The following is a 16,184-nucleotide window of genomic DNA, read 5'->3' on the forward strand; positions in this document are numbered from 1 at the left end:
TTATTGACATATGAACTTGAAACAACCTCTTACATTTCATTATGATTGGAGTTTGTTTTACAGCCTAGCACATGTTCCCACGTATTTCAAATTTGCGTGAATGTGCAAGATTGTCTACATATTAGTAAAGTTGTCTGTTTGGAAGACTGTATTTTCTCTTTCTCAGAAGTCTTTTGTGGTAAATGGAACAATATTTTTACATTTGAGTAACTTTTGACAAAATGTATCAATTAAAATAAAATTTCATAAGAGCTCCCATTTTCATTATTGAAATTATTACTATTATTATGAAAAATTGTTATTATTATATTGTACTTATTACTGTTGTTGTTTTGTAATTGCAATGCACATTTTATATTAGCAAAATAGGGTAAATATAACAGTATTTCAGAAAACTGTACTTGTTTAGTTATCCGTCTGATCTTTTTTCCATTCGCAAAACATGGTATAATAAATAAACAATTTTAAAATCGGAAGTGATAGCTGACATAATACAAACACTGTTTTTCAAACCTAGATGCTCAAACAAGCACAAATAAAAAAGAATCATGCAAATATCTGCTACAGGTACAGAGATATAATGTTTTAAATATCCTTAAAAATGCCCAGTCCAGAAGGTTTGTTAGGGATATTAAGGCCCAGACTGGAATGGGTTAAGTTGCTATGCTTGGAGAGGTTTGAATTAATAATTTCCACAGTTTCCTTAATAGGGATGTTTGAATACATATTAGCAATGTCAAACGAGCTCATCCTATGGTGGGGTTGTAAGTTGAACTTCTTTAGTTTTTTGCAGAATTATATTGAATTTTTAATTGAAGAAGTATTGTAAAATTTATAATGTTTTTTTTTTAAGAAATTGATGTATAAATTTTGACGTTTTATATGTTGGGCTCTTCCTATTGTTTATAATTGATCGAATGGATGTGTTATTTTTGTGTATCTTGGGTAGTGCCTTAGCCTTAGGTATTATTGGGTTCATATTAACCATTTTTTGTTATTCTTGTTCATTAAATAAACAAGTTGAATTTTTAAGGCTTGTTTTTAGACTTCGTTGAATTCTAGGGACCGGGTCTTTATTCACTACAGTGTAAGAATTGTTAGAGAACAACTCTTTGGTTTTTTTGATGTAGTCGCTTTTATTTACTAGAACTATTGTTTCGCCTTTATCCGCCTTAGTTACAATCACATTGTTATCCCTTATTTTTGTTTTTAATTCCCTTATTTGTTTCAAGAGGGCCTGGTTAGAGTTGGTTTTCATTTCTTTTACTAAATTTGGGAGTTTCTTTTTTACTTCAAATTGAATATAATTTAGTATTTCTGCCGGCAATTTCCCTATATTTAATTCCAATTCCACTATTTTCATATGGGCCAGATATGTGGATGACACATTCGTCATTATGGATGAATTAATCAAGAACGCGGACTCCACTCTTCAAGACCTGAATAGTATTGACCCATACATTAAATTCACACTAGAGTCAGAAATCAATCAAACAATCAATTTTCTAGATATAACCATTACCAGAAATATCTCTGGTCTGTCTTACAAAATCTACAGGAAACATACACAAACTGTTAACACAATCCACAAAGATTCCATACATCCCCTAACGCACAAACGTGCAGCATATAACAGCATGGTCTATCGAGCTTTTGCCATACCCATGACAAAGAAAGATCTTAATAATGAACTTAACACCATAAGGGCAAATGCCAAGTTCAATGGGTACAACAGGCATTTTATAGAACAAATAATCAACAAATATAGGTACCAGCCTAAAACCATACTCATACAAGGAAAAGAAAAAGCTCCTATGTCAACCACCTTCACTTACAATAACTACGTCCACAAAATCACCAACCTTTTCCGGAAACACAATGTAAGAATTTAATTCAAAACTAACAATAGAACCTCCGAAATTTTACAAAACTCTGCATCAATCAATACCCCCCAATATTTACTCCAAATCTGAAATATACAGACTAAAATGTAATGAATGCAGCAGCTCTTACGTGGGTCAAACGGGACGTAACTTTATGATTAGATATTCAGAACATGTCAACGCAATGAGGCACAATAAGTTTTCCGCCATGGGTCAACATATGCATGACACTAATCACAAATTTACCGACATCGAACAAGATATGCAAGTTCTTCAAACAGCAAATAAGGGACCCGTCATGAATATTATCGAAAGTTGTTGCATCAACTGTGTTCAATACTTCAACCCCAATTATAATTTAAACGAAATTTACGCAAAACCCAATATCCTTTTCGATCTTTTAATCAATTGGCTTAAAAATATCAGACTATCGAAAAACAGTTCGATTTTCTAAGTAATCCGTAATACACACTCCTATCAATTAGCCCCACTACCCCATCCTTCCGCCCCGCCTTAGTTCCGTTCCCCCGCAGTGCCCTCCCTCCTTCCTTCCCCTCGCCTCCTTTACCCCTGCCTACCTTAGCTATCACACACACATTTTCCGGCTCCGTCTGTGTAACAACCACATTCAACATGCTGTTCAAGGTGAGTCAATCATCATTTAATGATTCTTATGATTCTAGTAACTTCCATACATTGCTTCCAACATCTAACTTGGCTAATTTCTTCAGGTTTAAATAGAAGTGGGAATTCATCTCTATTTATATCACGATCTTACATGATCATATTAAACTTCCCTGGAACCACCTAATGTCAAGTGAATAAGTGTCACCCATATAGACCATAAAACAGCACAAATTCACTTACCCTGGATGTACACAGACTGGACTATATAACAAATTGCTGGAATTTTAAGAATTTTATATTACAGCAATCAACTGTAACATAATTTTAACTAATCTCATGTATCATTACAGTAATGTATTTTATAATGTGTTTTAGATGTTTTAGGCATATGTGATGCTGTCCTCATTTATAATCCTATTTTCTGTTAATTTCAACTGAAACCATTCTTTTGGAGTGCTGCATACCCATGCCTTGACAGCTGTGTCCATATGATTGTTTAATTTGTACTTAAGGCTGATGATGGCACATAGATGCCAAAACTAGTACCATTTAACATGTGACTGAATCACAATAAAATGTCATTGTATTGAATAAGTGGACCTTGAAAGAAATTTTAATTTGCTGTAATGTGGGACTAACACAACAAAAAATGATTTTATCAAATGCAGATTTCAAATTGCATGCAATAATGCAGAATACTTACAGTACTTTTAAACTGGCCCTGGAAAGAGTCGACAATGATGCTCTGATTGAGATTAATGTGCTTCTCCCAGTGTTTGTCAGCTTCTAGTTCATCTGGAATATGTGACACTGTACCCGAACCTCCAGCTTGGTCAGAATCCATGGAATCTTCTTCAACATCGAAGTCCCTCAGTTTACGTTCACACTCCATTCTGTAGTTTTTCTCCTGTTCTTCCAACTTCATGCGTTTAATATTGTTGAAACACTTACAATCTGGAGAAGTTTCTGGAGATTCAAAATGCAAATTTGTTTCCTTTATTCTCTTAACACTCACCGTCTTATTGTCGAAGTTATGAAATTCAGTTAGGTTAGGGTTTTCAAGAGGATCTCGTCTCCGCACATTATCATGCTTGGGGAACTTATCCGAATCAAACCGTATCTCGTTGTTAGCTTCTGGTTCGGTAACAAGTACATTCACATTTGATGTTTTTGCATCTTTAAGGATGTCTTGCAACCCACAGAAACGTTTAGTTACATTATTAAGCCTGCTCGCTACAATATTCTTCTCCATGCTTGAATCTGTGCTAACACTCTGGAAGTCTTTCTTAAAATAGTTTGGGAACACACTGTTATTACTAACACTGTCTGATGTCTGGTTGCAAATAAAATGAGAGTCTCCACTATCCTCTACTGTGGTTGATTCAAGCTCCTTTTCTTTCTGCTTCTCGAAACAAGGAATGTCTCTGAATGATGTTATATCTTCTGGAATTGTTTTTAAGCGGAATACACTTCGACTTTCTACAGAGCTTTCAGAGCTATGAGAAGATGATGAATGGCTGCATCTTAGACTATCCAATGAAGTGGTCTGAAAAATGAAAGAACAATTTATGCCATACAAAATAAAGGCACAGAAAATCAAAGTATGTAATGGAAAGGAACAAATTAGCATCAAAGCAAGTCATAAAGAGACAGACAGAAACATGAAAAGGAACACATAACAGGATAAACACAATGGGAAGTCAGTATGAGAAGAGGGAGTAATAGAAAGTTCTGCATTAATTTCTTCTCAACCTCCATCGAGCTCGTTTCTGCTTCCTAACTTCATCAGGAGAGTGGGCATCACCACTTATAGCGAGGTCATCTTGACAGATCTTCAGTCTTGACGGGGGAAAAGTGTACGATAAGAAGAAAGACAATTAATACAGAAAAAGGGAGAAGACATAAGATGAATAAACACTGGTGGTAAAAGACAGTAAGGAAGGACCAATGCAGGAAGAGGAAAGGGTCCCAACAGGTCAATACACTTAATGGCAAGAAACAAAGAAGTATCAAATCAAGTAATTTATTTATCCTATTATGTGATCATTTTCATACACCTATCACCCTTCATATGACTTTAATTGCTATACTAAGTTGAGCAAATAAATTCCAAAATTAATTTTTAATTTTCCCCAAGATACAAAGCTGATACAGTGAATGTTGGTTACTGTAGTTAGTATAAAATACTTTCCTTTTCCTGTTTTTCATTGACCAGTTGCTTGTAAAATCTTACCAATGATCTAACATAAAAATGGGGCTATTATGTAGCAAAAATATTATATACAGTATGGCAGTCCACCATCAACCACTTATTTTAAACCCAGACATTTCTAATGCGTTGATCTAGTATATGTTATACACATTAGTGAAAAATGTCTATCTCATCGTCGTTGGCTGCTACTCATTTTTGACAGCATTGAGTGATAGTGGATTTAAGTTGAAATTTTTCATCTGCAACATTGATATTCTACATTACATTGATGTTAGGCTTCCTAAACCAGAATATGAGATCACAGGTGTTTACTTACATGGGAACGATATGATAAAACAACTATAATGATAAATGCACACAGCTTCATTATACAATAAAAAAACTGCCTAAACCAGATTCTGTCTTAAACAGACTTTTCTGTAGTCACATTAAGATATATGGCACTTTATGCAGCCTAAAACAGAACCTGTCGAACATGGAAACGGACTGATATTTCTAGTCTTGCGAGACAAAATTCTGTGAATAAAACAAAACTCCTGTGAATGTAATGTTATATATGTAATACATGCAACAGAAATGGAAAGCAAGTAATTCTACCATGCAACTGATTTCTGTTGTTATTTTTATACTGTAATTAAAGAAGAATGGCTTATTTCCTTCAATCCTAAAATGAAGCTGGAGAATCCTAAAATGGAGGAGTCTTCTTTGGACAATGCTACCTGCCATCTAGACTTGAATCTTTCTATTGTAGGATTAGTCTGGTTTCCTGCTAATACAACAGCCCGTTTGCAGGCTATAGATCAAGGCAAAATTTACTGCATGAAAAGTTCATGATGCAATCTTTAATGACAAGAGCTGATGACTGAACTGGCAAAATCATTAACAGTCCTTGATGCAATTCAGTGGATAGGCATAGCAGTAAAATCTGTGAAGCCTGAAACTATCTAAAAATGTTTCAGAAATGCAGGATTTTCATCCACTGATGACGTCGTCATCGTCACAGAATAATGGAGAAGGCATAGTCAACGACAAAAATAGACTATGTTCGATGATTGGAGAGTATGTGGAAAATGTAATCAATATTGATAGAAATGTTTTCACACATGGTGACACTGAATCTGAAATTGATTAAATTCCTACTGGATCAGATACTGAAGAAGCTGCTGTTGGTGAAACTACCACTCCCTCTGTGCATACATATACTGAAGCACTGCAGTCTGTTCTGCAATTGGAAGGATTTGCATCAGCTGCAAACAATTCCAAGCTGCTACTGAGTCTTTCATTGCCAAAAACTATAATTGAGACTGATCTAGTATTGGGAAAAGTTATGAAGCAATACAGCAATGGAGAAATTTGGAAAAAAAATAGTGTACCGAAGCAAAGTTTTATTGTTCTGCAGTAGATATTATGGTAATTATCTTTTAGTTTTTTTTTAAGTTGTGTAGACTTTACTTTCACAAATGCTTTTTTTTATTTTAAAACATTTTTAGGTTTAATTTAACTTCTTTTAGAGTTTTAAGTTATTTTCCCAGTGTTTTTAAAAAACCATTAATCTTTGTGCACTATGTATTCTTTGCCTGAAGGCAAAGATATTAAAGATATTCAAATAAAACACATACAGTAGTACAGTACTTGCATGCTATGTAACATTTGTTCCTCTCAAAGAAATTTCTCCATATTCTGTTTTTTGATACATGAATTGAAATAGGTATCAAATATTGGTTACCGTCCACAAAACGGACCCTCTTAAAACGGAAATATTTTCTGGTCCCTAAACATTCCAGTTTAGACAGGTTTTACTGTAGAATTTATGCCTTTCAGCATTCACTCTGAAAGCCTCTGTCAACTAAGTGCCTCTATAATCCTCAATTTGCAACTAGCTCTCTGTGGTCTTGTTTAGTAGCACACCTCCTTTCTTTTACTTTTTTGCTATTTGTTTTATGTCATACCAGCACAGGCTGATTTATGGCAAGAATGAGATAGGAAAGCGCTAGAATTGGGAAGGAAGCAAACATTGGCCTCAATTAAGGCTACATACATTTCATTCCACAGCCTTGTTACGGTTTTTAAAACATTCTAATACTTATTACAAGCTTTAAATTCAGAATTGTTGTAGTGTTCAACAAGTTCTTTAGCTCTGGCCTGCATCACTGGCCTGGGAAATTATGGAAAACAGCTTCAGGGCTGCCGGTAGTGGCGTTCGAGACCAACATCTTCCAAATGCAAGCTCAAAACTACGTGATCGACACTATGCCGCCGACTTGCCCAGTTCTACACCTCTTATCGTTGTCATTAAAAACTAAGTCTAACCATCGCTACCCTCTGCTTCTTTTACCCTCCATGGCCGAGTCCATTCTTTCCCTAGGTAACCTATTCTCCTTTATTCACATCACATGACCCAACCAGTGAGGACTGTTTATGTGTACAGCTTCATTCAACAAATTTAGTCTCAACAGACAAATAATTTCTTCTTGGTTTATGGTCTGGGTATGGTTCGTGGTAGAGGTTACTATAGTCACATCCTAGTTCGTGCACCATGGGCAACAGCCGAGTGGTCTAGAAAGTGGTCCTGAGAATCGGGCTACCAAATGCTATGGAATAAGACAACCCTTCTATTCCTGTTGGTCTTATATCCACTAGTTCAGCAAATAAACTAGATCCTTTCCTGTAACAGAATTACCTGAAGCATACAAGAAACGAACCCTTGAACTTGGTCTCATAAGAGCAATACATCACCATTAGCCAGTCTGCCAGATCTCCAGAATTGGCCCTTTAAGAGCAATGCCTCACCATTAGCCTCTGCACCAGCTCTCCATAGTTAATCCCAATGATGAAAAAACAAGACCACCCCTCCCAGAAACAGAATTAGGTGAAGCATACAAGAATCAACCACTTGAACTCAAGCTGAAGATCGAAGTAGAGCCACTCTCAGTTCAAGCATATAAAAATCAAACCCTTAAAGTCAACCTCAGAGAGCGCACACTACTTCAGCTGGGGGTTGAACTTGAGCTCAATAAGACCTATAGGTCCTATGTTACAAGTTGCAAGACCCTGAGGTAGCTCTCCACAGTAGACCCATAAGAGCAATGTATAGCAGCCATCGTCAACAGTAGCCTTTGAGTTAGTTCCCCAAAGTTAGCCTAATAAGACTGATACATCCTAAGTTACAATTTGTGAGTCCCATAGGCAGCTATCCACAGAGATATTCTCAGAAGAGCAATGTACCATCACAAGTGAGTGCCCTAGGTTTCATCTTTACTCCCTACTAATACTAGTAGACTATATCATAACTAAAGGGAGGATTCATATACATTAAAAATAGGAAAATATGTAGGCATCTATGCACTAAAAACCAGGAATATATGCACTCCTACATGCACTATCGCATACTCTGCAAAATACTTGTTTTTCCTCTATGTATACTGTTGGTTCTCCAAATATCTACTGCTTAAGCAGAATACGTGCACCTGCTTTTTTCTTGCATGTTATAAATCTCATTCCATATTGGTGGTTAACACTTTACAAATAAAAAAGTCTTATATAATCCTTCTTCTTTGGTTGGTTTTTGAGCAAAGTGTAGGCACTAAGAACATAGCGATGGCTCTGGCGAGTTCGCAATCACTGAACAGGCTTACCAACGTCGACGCATTATCCACAGACAATGAATAACCCAAAAGAGGAGTGGCAATGATGAAAGATACATTAGAGCTACAAATTAATGGTCTGGATTTGTTAGGTCCGGGTAGTGTCAAGACCAGGGGAACAAAGAAAATAGTGGCATCATTTAGTTTCAGGCTGTCTCGCTTTGAATTCTTTTATATAAGAATACTTTATGGGGCGGGTGGGTCGGTCCCTGACAAGCATCCAGGAAGAATCTCTCTCCTTGCTGCTATTTCAGGTATTATAAAACATTATATTTCTATGATTCCAACATCCAAACCAAATACCAAGAAGCCACCGATAAAGTTACACATTATCAAGCTCTTGTTAATATTGTCAAATGTTTTTTTTTTGCTACTTGCTTTACGTCGCACCGACACAGATAGGTCTTATGGCGACGATGGGATGGGAAAGGCCCAGGAGTTGGAAGGAAGCGGCCGTGGCCTTAATTAAGGTACAGCCCCAGCATTTGCCTGGTGTGAAAATGGGAAACCACGGAAAACCATTTTCAGGGCTGCCGACAGTGGGGCTCAAACCCACGATCTCCCGGATGCAAGCTCACAGCCGCGCGCCTCTACGCGCACGGCCAACTCGCCCGGTATTGTCAAATGTCAACAACAATTCATTGTACAGGCTTCTGGTGGCAAATGGAATATTTACATATTCATTTCTTTGCACTGTTGTACCAATTTGAATACCATTATACAATATATATACTGTGCCATTTCACCGTTCTATATTTGCGTCAGCAGGAACAAAAATGGCGTTCAAACCATTAAAAGGTCAATGTGAAAGCAACTAACATCGGTATGAGCCGAAATGATAATCCTTTCAACCGGTAGTCACCGAAAGAACCATTCTTAGAAGGCTGTGAGAAAAGAATGACAGAAGCAGATTATTTAAACTAATTATTTAAAAAAAAGAGACTTCCATTAGAACATTCGACACAATTCAGCACTACGGCAAGTAAGACGGAGTCGAGCAAAGAAATAAGCCAGCTTATCTGATTTTAAGATCAACTATTGACGGAGAATAAAATCCGCGGCAGCCCGCTCAACGTCAACTGCATAGATTGAAATAACTGCGCGAAATTTAAAGACCAGCAAAAAGGAATCATCAAGTCTGGTACAACTAATACGTCACGGCTGGACTTGGAAGTTTTATATTTGTCTGATACTGCACATCGTAGAGAGCAGAGTCCAACTAGCTGTCAAGTGCATTTCTAAGAAGCACGGAAAATTCGCATTCACTCGGCAAGCGAGAGAGTTTACAAATAGTAGCACAGTTAGAACTGTTATAGCAAAACTAGACGGCCCAGAGCACATTTATTCTGATATCATAGGCAGTACGAAACGAAGATAAACTGCAACATGACAACATTAACTAATACATTGTATTATTCTGTTCCTAATGTACCAGAGACCACTATGATGTTCTAAACGACCAAGGCAGAGACTACTCCGACTATGGTGGCGCTTTACGAGGTTGATGACCCAGGAGGATTGGAAATCAGCTGAGAAGACGAGATGGACCCGATTACCTAAAGCACAACCATGGAGCGAGGCCTACCATTCCCGATGACCAACTGCGAGATGGCAAACAGGGCCCAGTAAGCAAAGTTAAGTCCCCATATGAGTCGTTTTTCGTAAGTAGAAACCTTTATTTTTTGGCTATGTGTGATATGATTTGTGACATTGTGCGTGCGTATATAATATTGAAGTGTAATTACATGGATGTAGGTATTCATCTGAAGTTACTGTTAATCCCATATATAGGCGTAAAATACCAGTGAAAGCCGTTCGCAAATTTATCAATGTGGTGTGAGAGAGAGTAATAGATATTTTTAATCGTTATCAGTGAAGTGTTAGAGTATAATATGAATGTCAATATACATGTGTAATGGCTTTATCGGAATAGCAAGCTTGGAGATCGTATTTAGGGAATGTTTACGACGAAGTATAGTAGTACAGCTTAGTATTGTGACACTTTTCTTTGATACTATGACGGTAAGGATAATGTTTTTTATATGTGTAAGTTATGGCACATATGCAGCGTATTTAATGAGATGGGTGCTTGAGATGCATTGATATGGATATTACGTGATATTTGAAGTGATAAATGGTGAATGAAGTAATAATATAAGCGGATGTTAAGTTGTGATGGTGATATTTATTTTTATTTGAGAGGTTGGTCATAGTAGTCTTCTGAGAGATGATAGTATGTGTAAATTACGCATGCTAAGGTATATATTGAAACGTACTGTTTTCAATTGCTGTTTGTATTCCCAGATACACAAAATAGGTTAGGATACGATCTCAATGCCATCAATACAGAGTTGTTTGAGTATGTAGGATCATCAGATGGGCCAAGAGGCTAATAACGATAATATTTGGGCCTTCACTGAGTTATTTATGACCATTTTCAAGTACTCTCACACATGGTAACCTAATTCCTGATTTTATGGGAACAGTTTGACACATCACTGGTGACTTAGTCATTCGTATATGGATTTTTAGATGAAGGTAGAGTCTTCTAATATGCCAATTTTTCCACTTATGGTATAATTTGTCAGAAAGTTAATTAAATACACTTGGCAATGCTACATTCAGCCAGATACGCACTTAAATTGAATTTTAACCATGGATTAAGATAATAATTAAGTGAATTAACCACATAAGCCATATGATAGAATTAATTTGAAATCAATTACGACTTAGAGTGGACCTGAATTTGCTTATATGGAGATCAGATCTTATGAAACATGAAAAAAATCAAGCAAACTTCCAAACATACGAGTTAACTGAAGTCCTCAGAAAACAGACATTGCTTTCCCATACGATTTTCTACTGTGTATGGACACAGATGTTAAGTTTAGCAAAGTGACATTCGTTTCACCGGTCATATGTGAGTTAAAGGTTAAATGATAGAATTTTAAGTAACTTTGAAGAGCAATTCAGCTCAGTGAGGATTCCAGATCTTAATGAATTATTTGGCTATTTTCACTGCGTTCTACATTCTATTTTAAAACTATAATCTGAAATGATGTATATAGTAGGGAGTATAATTTTCTTTTCATTTTTAACCAATTGGATGCATCTAATTATTTCAACTCTATTTAATATGTTTCACTTGATTTATATATTTTAATTTTTCAATTGATTCTGCGAACATTACTTAACTATGACTTAGTATTTCAACAGGCCAGGGTTAGTGAATCGATGATTAAGGCCTAGATTTCAACTACTTGTTACGGGTTTTTCCAAACCTATTTTTCTTTATTTCAATGTAATTGCAACTGATGGAGATGTTTATAGCATTGTGAAACTATCTACGTTGTACGAGGCATTTCTTTTTATCGATATCTTAGATGACATTTACTTTATATTTAGACTGAATAGTCAATAAAAGCTGAGTAGTGAAATTATATAATTCTTTTTTTTTTTTTTTTTTTTGCTAGGGGCTTTACGTCGCACCGACACAGATAGGTCTTATGGCGACGATGGGATAGGAAAGGCTTAGGAGTGGGAAGGAAGCGGCCGTGGCCTTAATTAAGGTACAGCCCCAGCATTTGCCTGGTGTGAAAATGGGGAAACCACGGAAAACCATTTTCAGAGCTGCCGATAGTGGGATTCAAACCTACTATCTCCCGGATGCAAGCTCATATAATTCTTTTAATGCCTACTTAGTATAAGAACTAGATGTAAGACTGTAATGACTCATTTTCTGATTGCGATTTCGTTAGCAACACGTACGAATCACTTGAAACATTGTAGTAACCTGAAATTTGCGATTAATTATGGCGACATGCGAGTATGGTATCCGACTGATAGCGTGTTGGAGACATCCTTCTGCGTAGGTTGAGATTTACCATAGGCCATCGGCGTACTTTCTCAAGCGGAACCCACAACCCAGCAACATTAATCAGATAGAATTATTTATCAAGAGCTAGTCTGGATCTCATGTATCCTCACCTGGACGCGGGAACGGTGCAATACATATATATGTTATTGTATAAAAAATAATAATAATAAAAACTCCAAATTATACATTTATATGAATATTGTTATTTGGGTAGTAAAATAACTATTGATGGCTGAAGTTAGGGAGGACGTAAAATGTAGATTAGCACAAGTATGGAAGGCCATTCTTAAGAAAATAAATTTGCTCATGTCAAACATTGATATAGGAATTAGAGAGATATTTCTGAAGACTTTCATCTGGAACAGGGCATTGTATGGAAGTGAAATATGAACGATAATTAACTCAGGAAGACAGAGAATAAAAGTTTTTGAAATGTGGTGTTACACAAGAATGCTGAAGGTGAGATGGGTAGATCGATCACAAATGAAGAGATACTGAATCAAAATGGTGAGAGGAGATCAATTTGACTAAATTTGATGAGGAGAGAGAATGATAGGACACATCTTCAGACACCCTGGACTTGCTTGGTTGGTTTTTTGAGGGAAATGTAGGTAGTAAGAACGGTAGGTATTGTCCCCTTCAAAAGTGGTAAAAATCATTTAAGGGAGAATATTTTATTTCTACTGTGAATTGGAACATTATTTCGTGAACCAGGAAGGGAGTTTTAGCACGTTGAGTCGACTAGAACCAGTTACCAGGTGTATGGAAATCCCAGCTAAGAGCGAGCGAGAGGGAACGAGCAGATACCGCTAGCCAGGTGACCTTCAAATCAGCCGTGAATACCACGTGATCAGGCGAAATGTGTGTCTAATGCTCGATCGATACTAGCAAAGTTATATGACGTCTGACTATGGCAGCCAATCAGGTGATAAATTTCGTGTGAAGTTAATGAAGTGACCAATCGTGTATAATGAAAAGACGCACCCCTGTCTTAAGACGGTGAATTATGGATTTTCCTAAGGAAACTTTACTCTGAATTTTCTACCTCTGAACGCGACGAGTGGGGATTTATTCTGACTTCAACTACAGACGTGAAAAGACGCACTTTGCTCACTGGAGAACTTCGTCTTATTTAGAGCTTCCAACATGTTACAGATAGCAGTTCAGACATTCACAGATTCTATTTACAATTAACTGAAGATATTAAAAGATAAGTTGCTTTTCCATCTCGTCAAACAGCGGTGTGTGTTTTGGACTTGTCTCAGACTTAATTTTCAGTTTCAGCTTTCGCAAGAACTTCTACAGAGGAGATTATTGGTTCGAGTGCAAGTCAGGATGCCTGTCTTCCTACGATATGAATGGTGTGGTTTCCAGCGCGCCAGCATGTCCTCAATGAACGAGTAGAATGTGAAGCAGCTCAGACGGGCGAGACCAGGATCGATGGTGCGTAACGCGGTAATGCACTAGGTCATCAGCCCGAGTTCTACGATCGACAGTCACCACCAAGTAATATTTAAACACTGTTATTCTTTCTTCCTATTTGTAAAATGTAAAGTGTAATGATATAGCCTCTACTTATTTGCTTAGAAGAATTTCTATTAGTTAGAATTTTTTCCGCCTCTTCTTTCTTGGTGAAGGTAGTTTGGGATGATGAGTGTGTGTATTTTGAACCTATTAGCTTGTTTTGAGTGAATGTCATCGAGAAATGTTTCAACTGTCCCGAGTTCATTGTGGCAGGAGAAATAAAAGTAATACGACCTCAACGTTAAACTAGGATTATTTGAATAATTTTTATGCTTGAATTGAGATCAGATGGGACAGTAATTTCGTGGATTCCATTATATCAGAGTTCATTCCTCGATTATACGACGTATAGGTTGGATTCCGAGCGCGATAGATTCATCTGAGATATTGTTGTGCAGTAGCTTCCGCATGTATGATCTTGCGCGGCCAGGGATAATAATAATAATAATAAAAATAAAAATAAATTAACCTAATTATCACGTAAAGGAACACCTAAGGTCATGAGCGTAATAATAATTATTATTGAATAAGGTTGATGTGCGCTCATTTGTATTAATTTAGGCCTGGGAAATGGCAGTATCTGACCGATACATTTATATATATTTTTGCTGTGCTATTATAATTATTTGACTGGTAGATGGATATTATAGAATTTAGCAGATAAGTTGTGCATCCATTATTGAGTCAATTTAAGAAGAAAATATGTTACCTGACATAATTTCTTCGTTGTGAGCGCAGATTAATTGAGAGCCACAATTATGGTGGGAAGGTAAAAATAAATATCGCAGCTCATGAACCGCATGCGCGTAATGTTAATTCTGACCTGTGTTTAGGCAATTTTGTCGATGATTTTCGGATGATTTTTTGCTCGTAAATTTTCCCTGAACATCGTCGTATGACTGAATTCTTCAATAAAGTGATAATCATTGCTCTATCACATCTCAAGTTGATGAGAGGAAGTCTCCACGATATTGTCATCATGAGAATATTTTCCCTGACTTTGAATAAACATGAAAATAATAATCAAGGGCTAGCATTTGTGTAAATATGTATATAATATTTCCGTGTATCTTTGTGTGAATGTAGTGTGTGTGATTTGTCTGTGTTTTGCTCATTGTAATTTTACAGTCCATATTTGTGATGATGCTCTTCGCTGTTTCGTGGATTTTTGGCCAATTTTATGCCAACTTCAGTGGTTCACTATTTAACAGAATATAAACCTTTAATGAATTTTATTCATTTTTAAGGAAGAATAGGGTCTTAACTAGCGAATACATATAAATAAGTATAGGCCATGTCAGTGGATTGAATTCACAAAATAGAAGTTGTAAGCGTGACATAACTAATTATTTTCAATCAATGGGTAAATGTAGGTTAACATGATGTCAAATTCCAAATTATTGTGTGAAGATCAACTACTGAATAATTATGAAAGGGAATTTATTAACTAGTTTAAAGGTTAAGAAAGACGATTCAACCATAATTTCATGGGAGACAATTTTTTATTTAATTTTTAGAAAGGAGTGAAAATGATCATTTTCAAACTCGATTTAAATGAAGTCCATTGAGGAAGGAAATTTTATTTTCAAATCATTTAATTATTAATGGAAGAGATAATATCAAATTAATTATTATTAATCATTTAATTAATTTTCAACTAAAATCTAAATATTATATTTACAGACTCAGGCATTTGCTGTTCCATTTATCGATGGAGTGTCCATGTTGGTAACGACATAAAAGAAGATGAGTCATATGAAAGTTCCTAGATTTTGTAAATTATTTGTAGAATTTGAGGAGAGCAGTAGTTGTAATAAATGTGTGAAACCTATTTAGCTTTCTTTCATTTGCCACTAGTTCATCATCTATCCCTGCACTTAAAATTTTCGCACAGCCGATAAGCGAACGATCTACCCCAGGAGATCCTCGCTCACCGGCCGAGCTGAGCCCGGCGTGACGGGTGCAGTATAGACCAAGGTAAGTATATGACAAGCAGATTAAAACAGATGTAGGATGTAGTAATTACATAGAAATTATAAGTTTAATAATGTTATTTGCTTTGCGCCCCACTAACTACTTTTACAGTCTTCGGAGACACTGAGGTGCCAGAATTTAGTCCCGCAGGAGTTCTTTTACATGCCAGCAAATCTACCGACACGAGGCTGTCGTATTTGAGAACCTTCAAATACCATCGGACTGAGCCAGGATCGAACCTGCCAAGTTGGGGTTAGAATGCCAGTGCCTTAACCGTCTGAGCCACTCAGCCCAGCAATGAAAAGTTTAGAACAGGATAGGAGGGCATGGAGAGCTACATTAAACCAGTCTATGAACTGCTTACTCAAAAAAACAACATGCACATGTCAAGAATATGTGCACTGTATATTGTACCTGTCAATAATGGTCTTTATTAGGAGGAA

General features: G+C 36.5%; 1 protein-coding gene across 3 annotated transcripts in view; it reads right to left on the minus strand.

Annotated features, from left to right (window-relative positions):
* The window catches only part of LOC136858382 (uncharacterized), a 523,023-nt gene that overhangs the window by 365,250 nt on the left and 141,589 nt on the right, over positions 1 to 16,184 (minus strand). For all 3 annotated transcript variants that reach the window (XM_067137884.2, XM_067137885.2, XM_067137886.2), the window contains exon 6: positions 3,214 to 4,056. In XM_067137884.2, coding sequence (XP_066993985.2) covers positions 3,214 to 4,056 — 843 coding nt within the window. The remainder of the gene's footprint in view (positions 1 to 3,213; positions 4,057 to 16,184) is intronic.

This window comes from Anabrus simplex, chromosome 1, assembly GCF_040414725.1.
Source record: "Anabrus simplex isolate iqAnaSimp1 chromosome 1, ASM4041472v1, whole genome shotgun sequence".
Taxonomy (NCBI): Eukaryota; Metazoa; Arthropoda; class Insecta; order Orthoptera; family Tettigoniidae; genus Anabrus; species Anabrus simplex.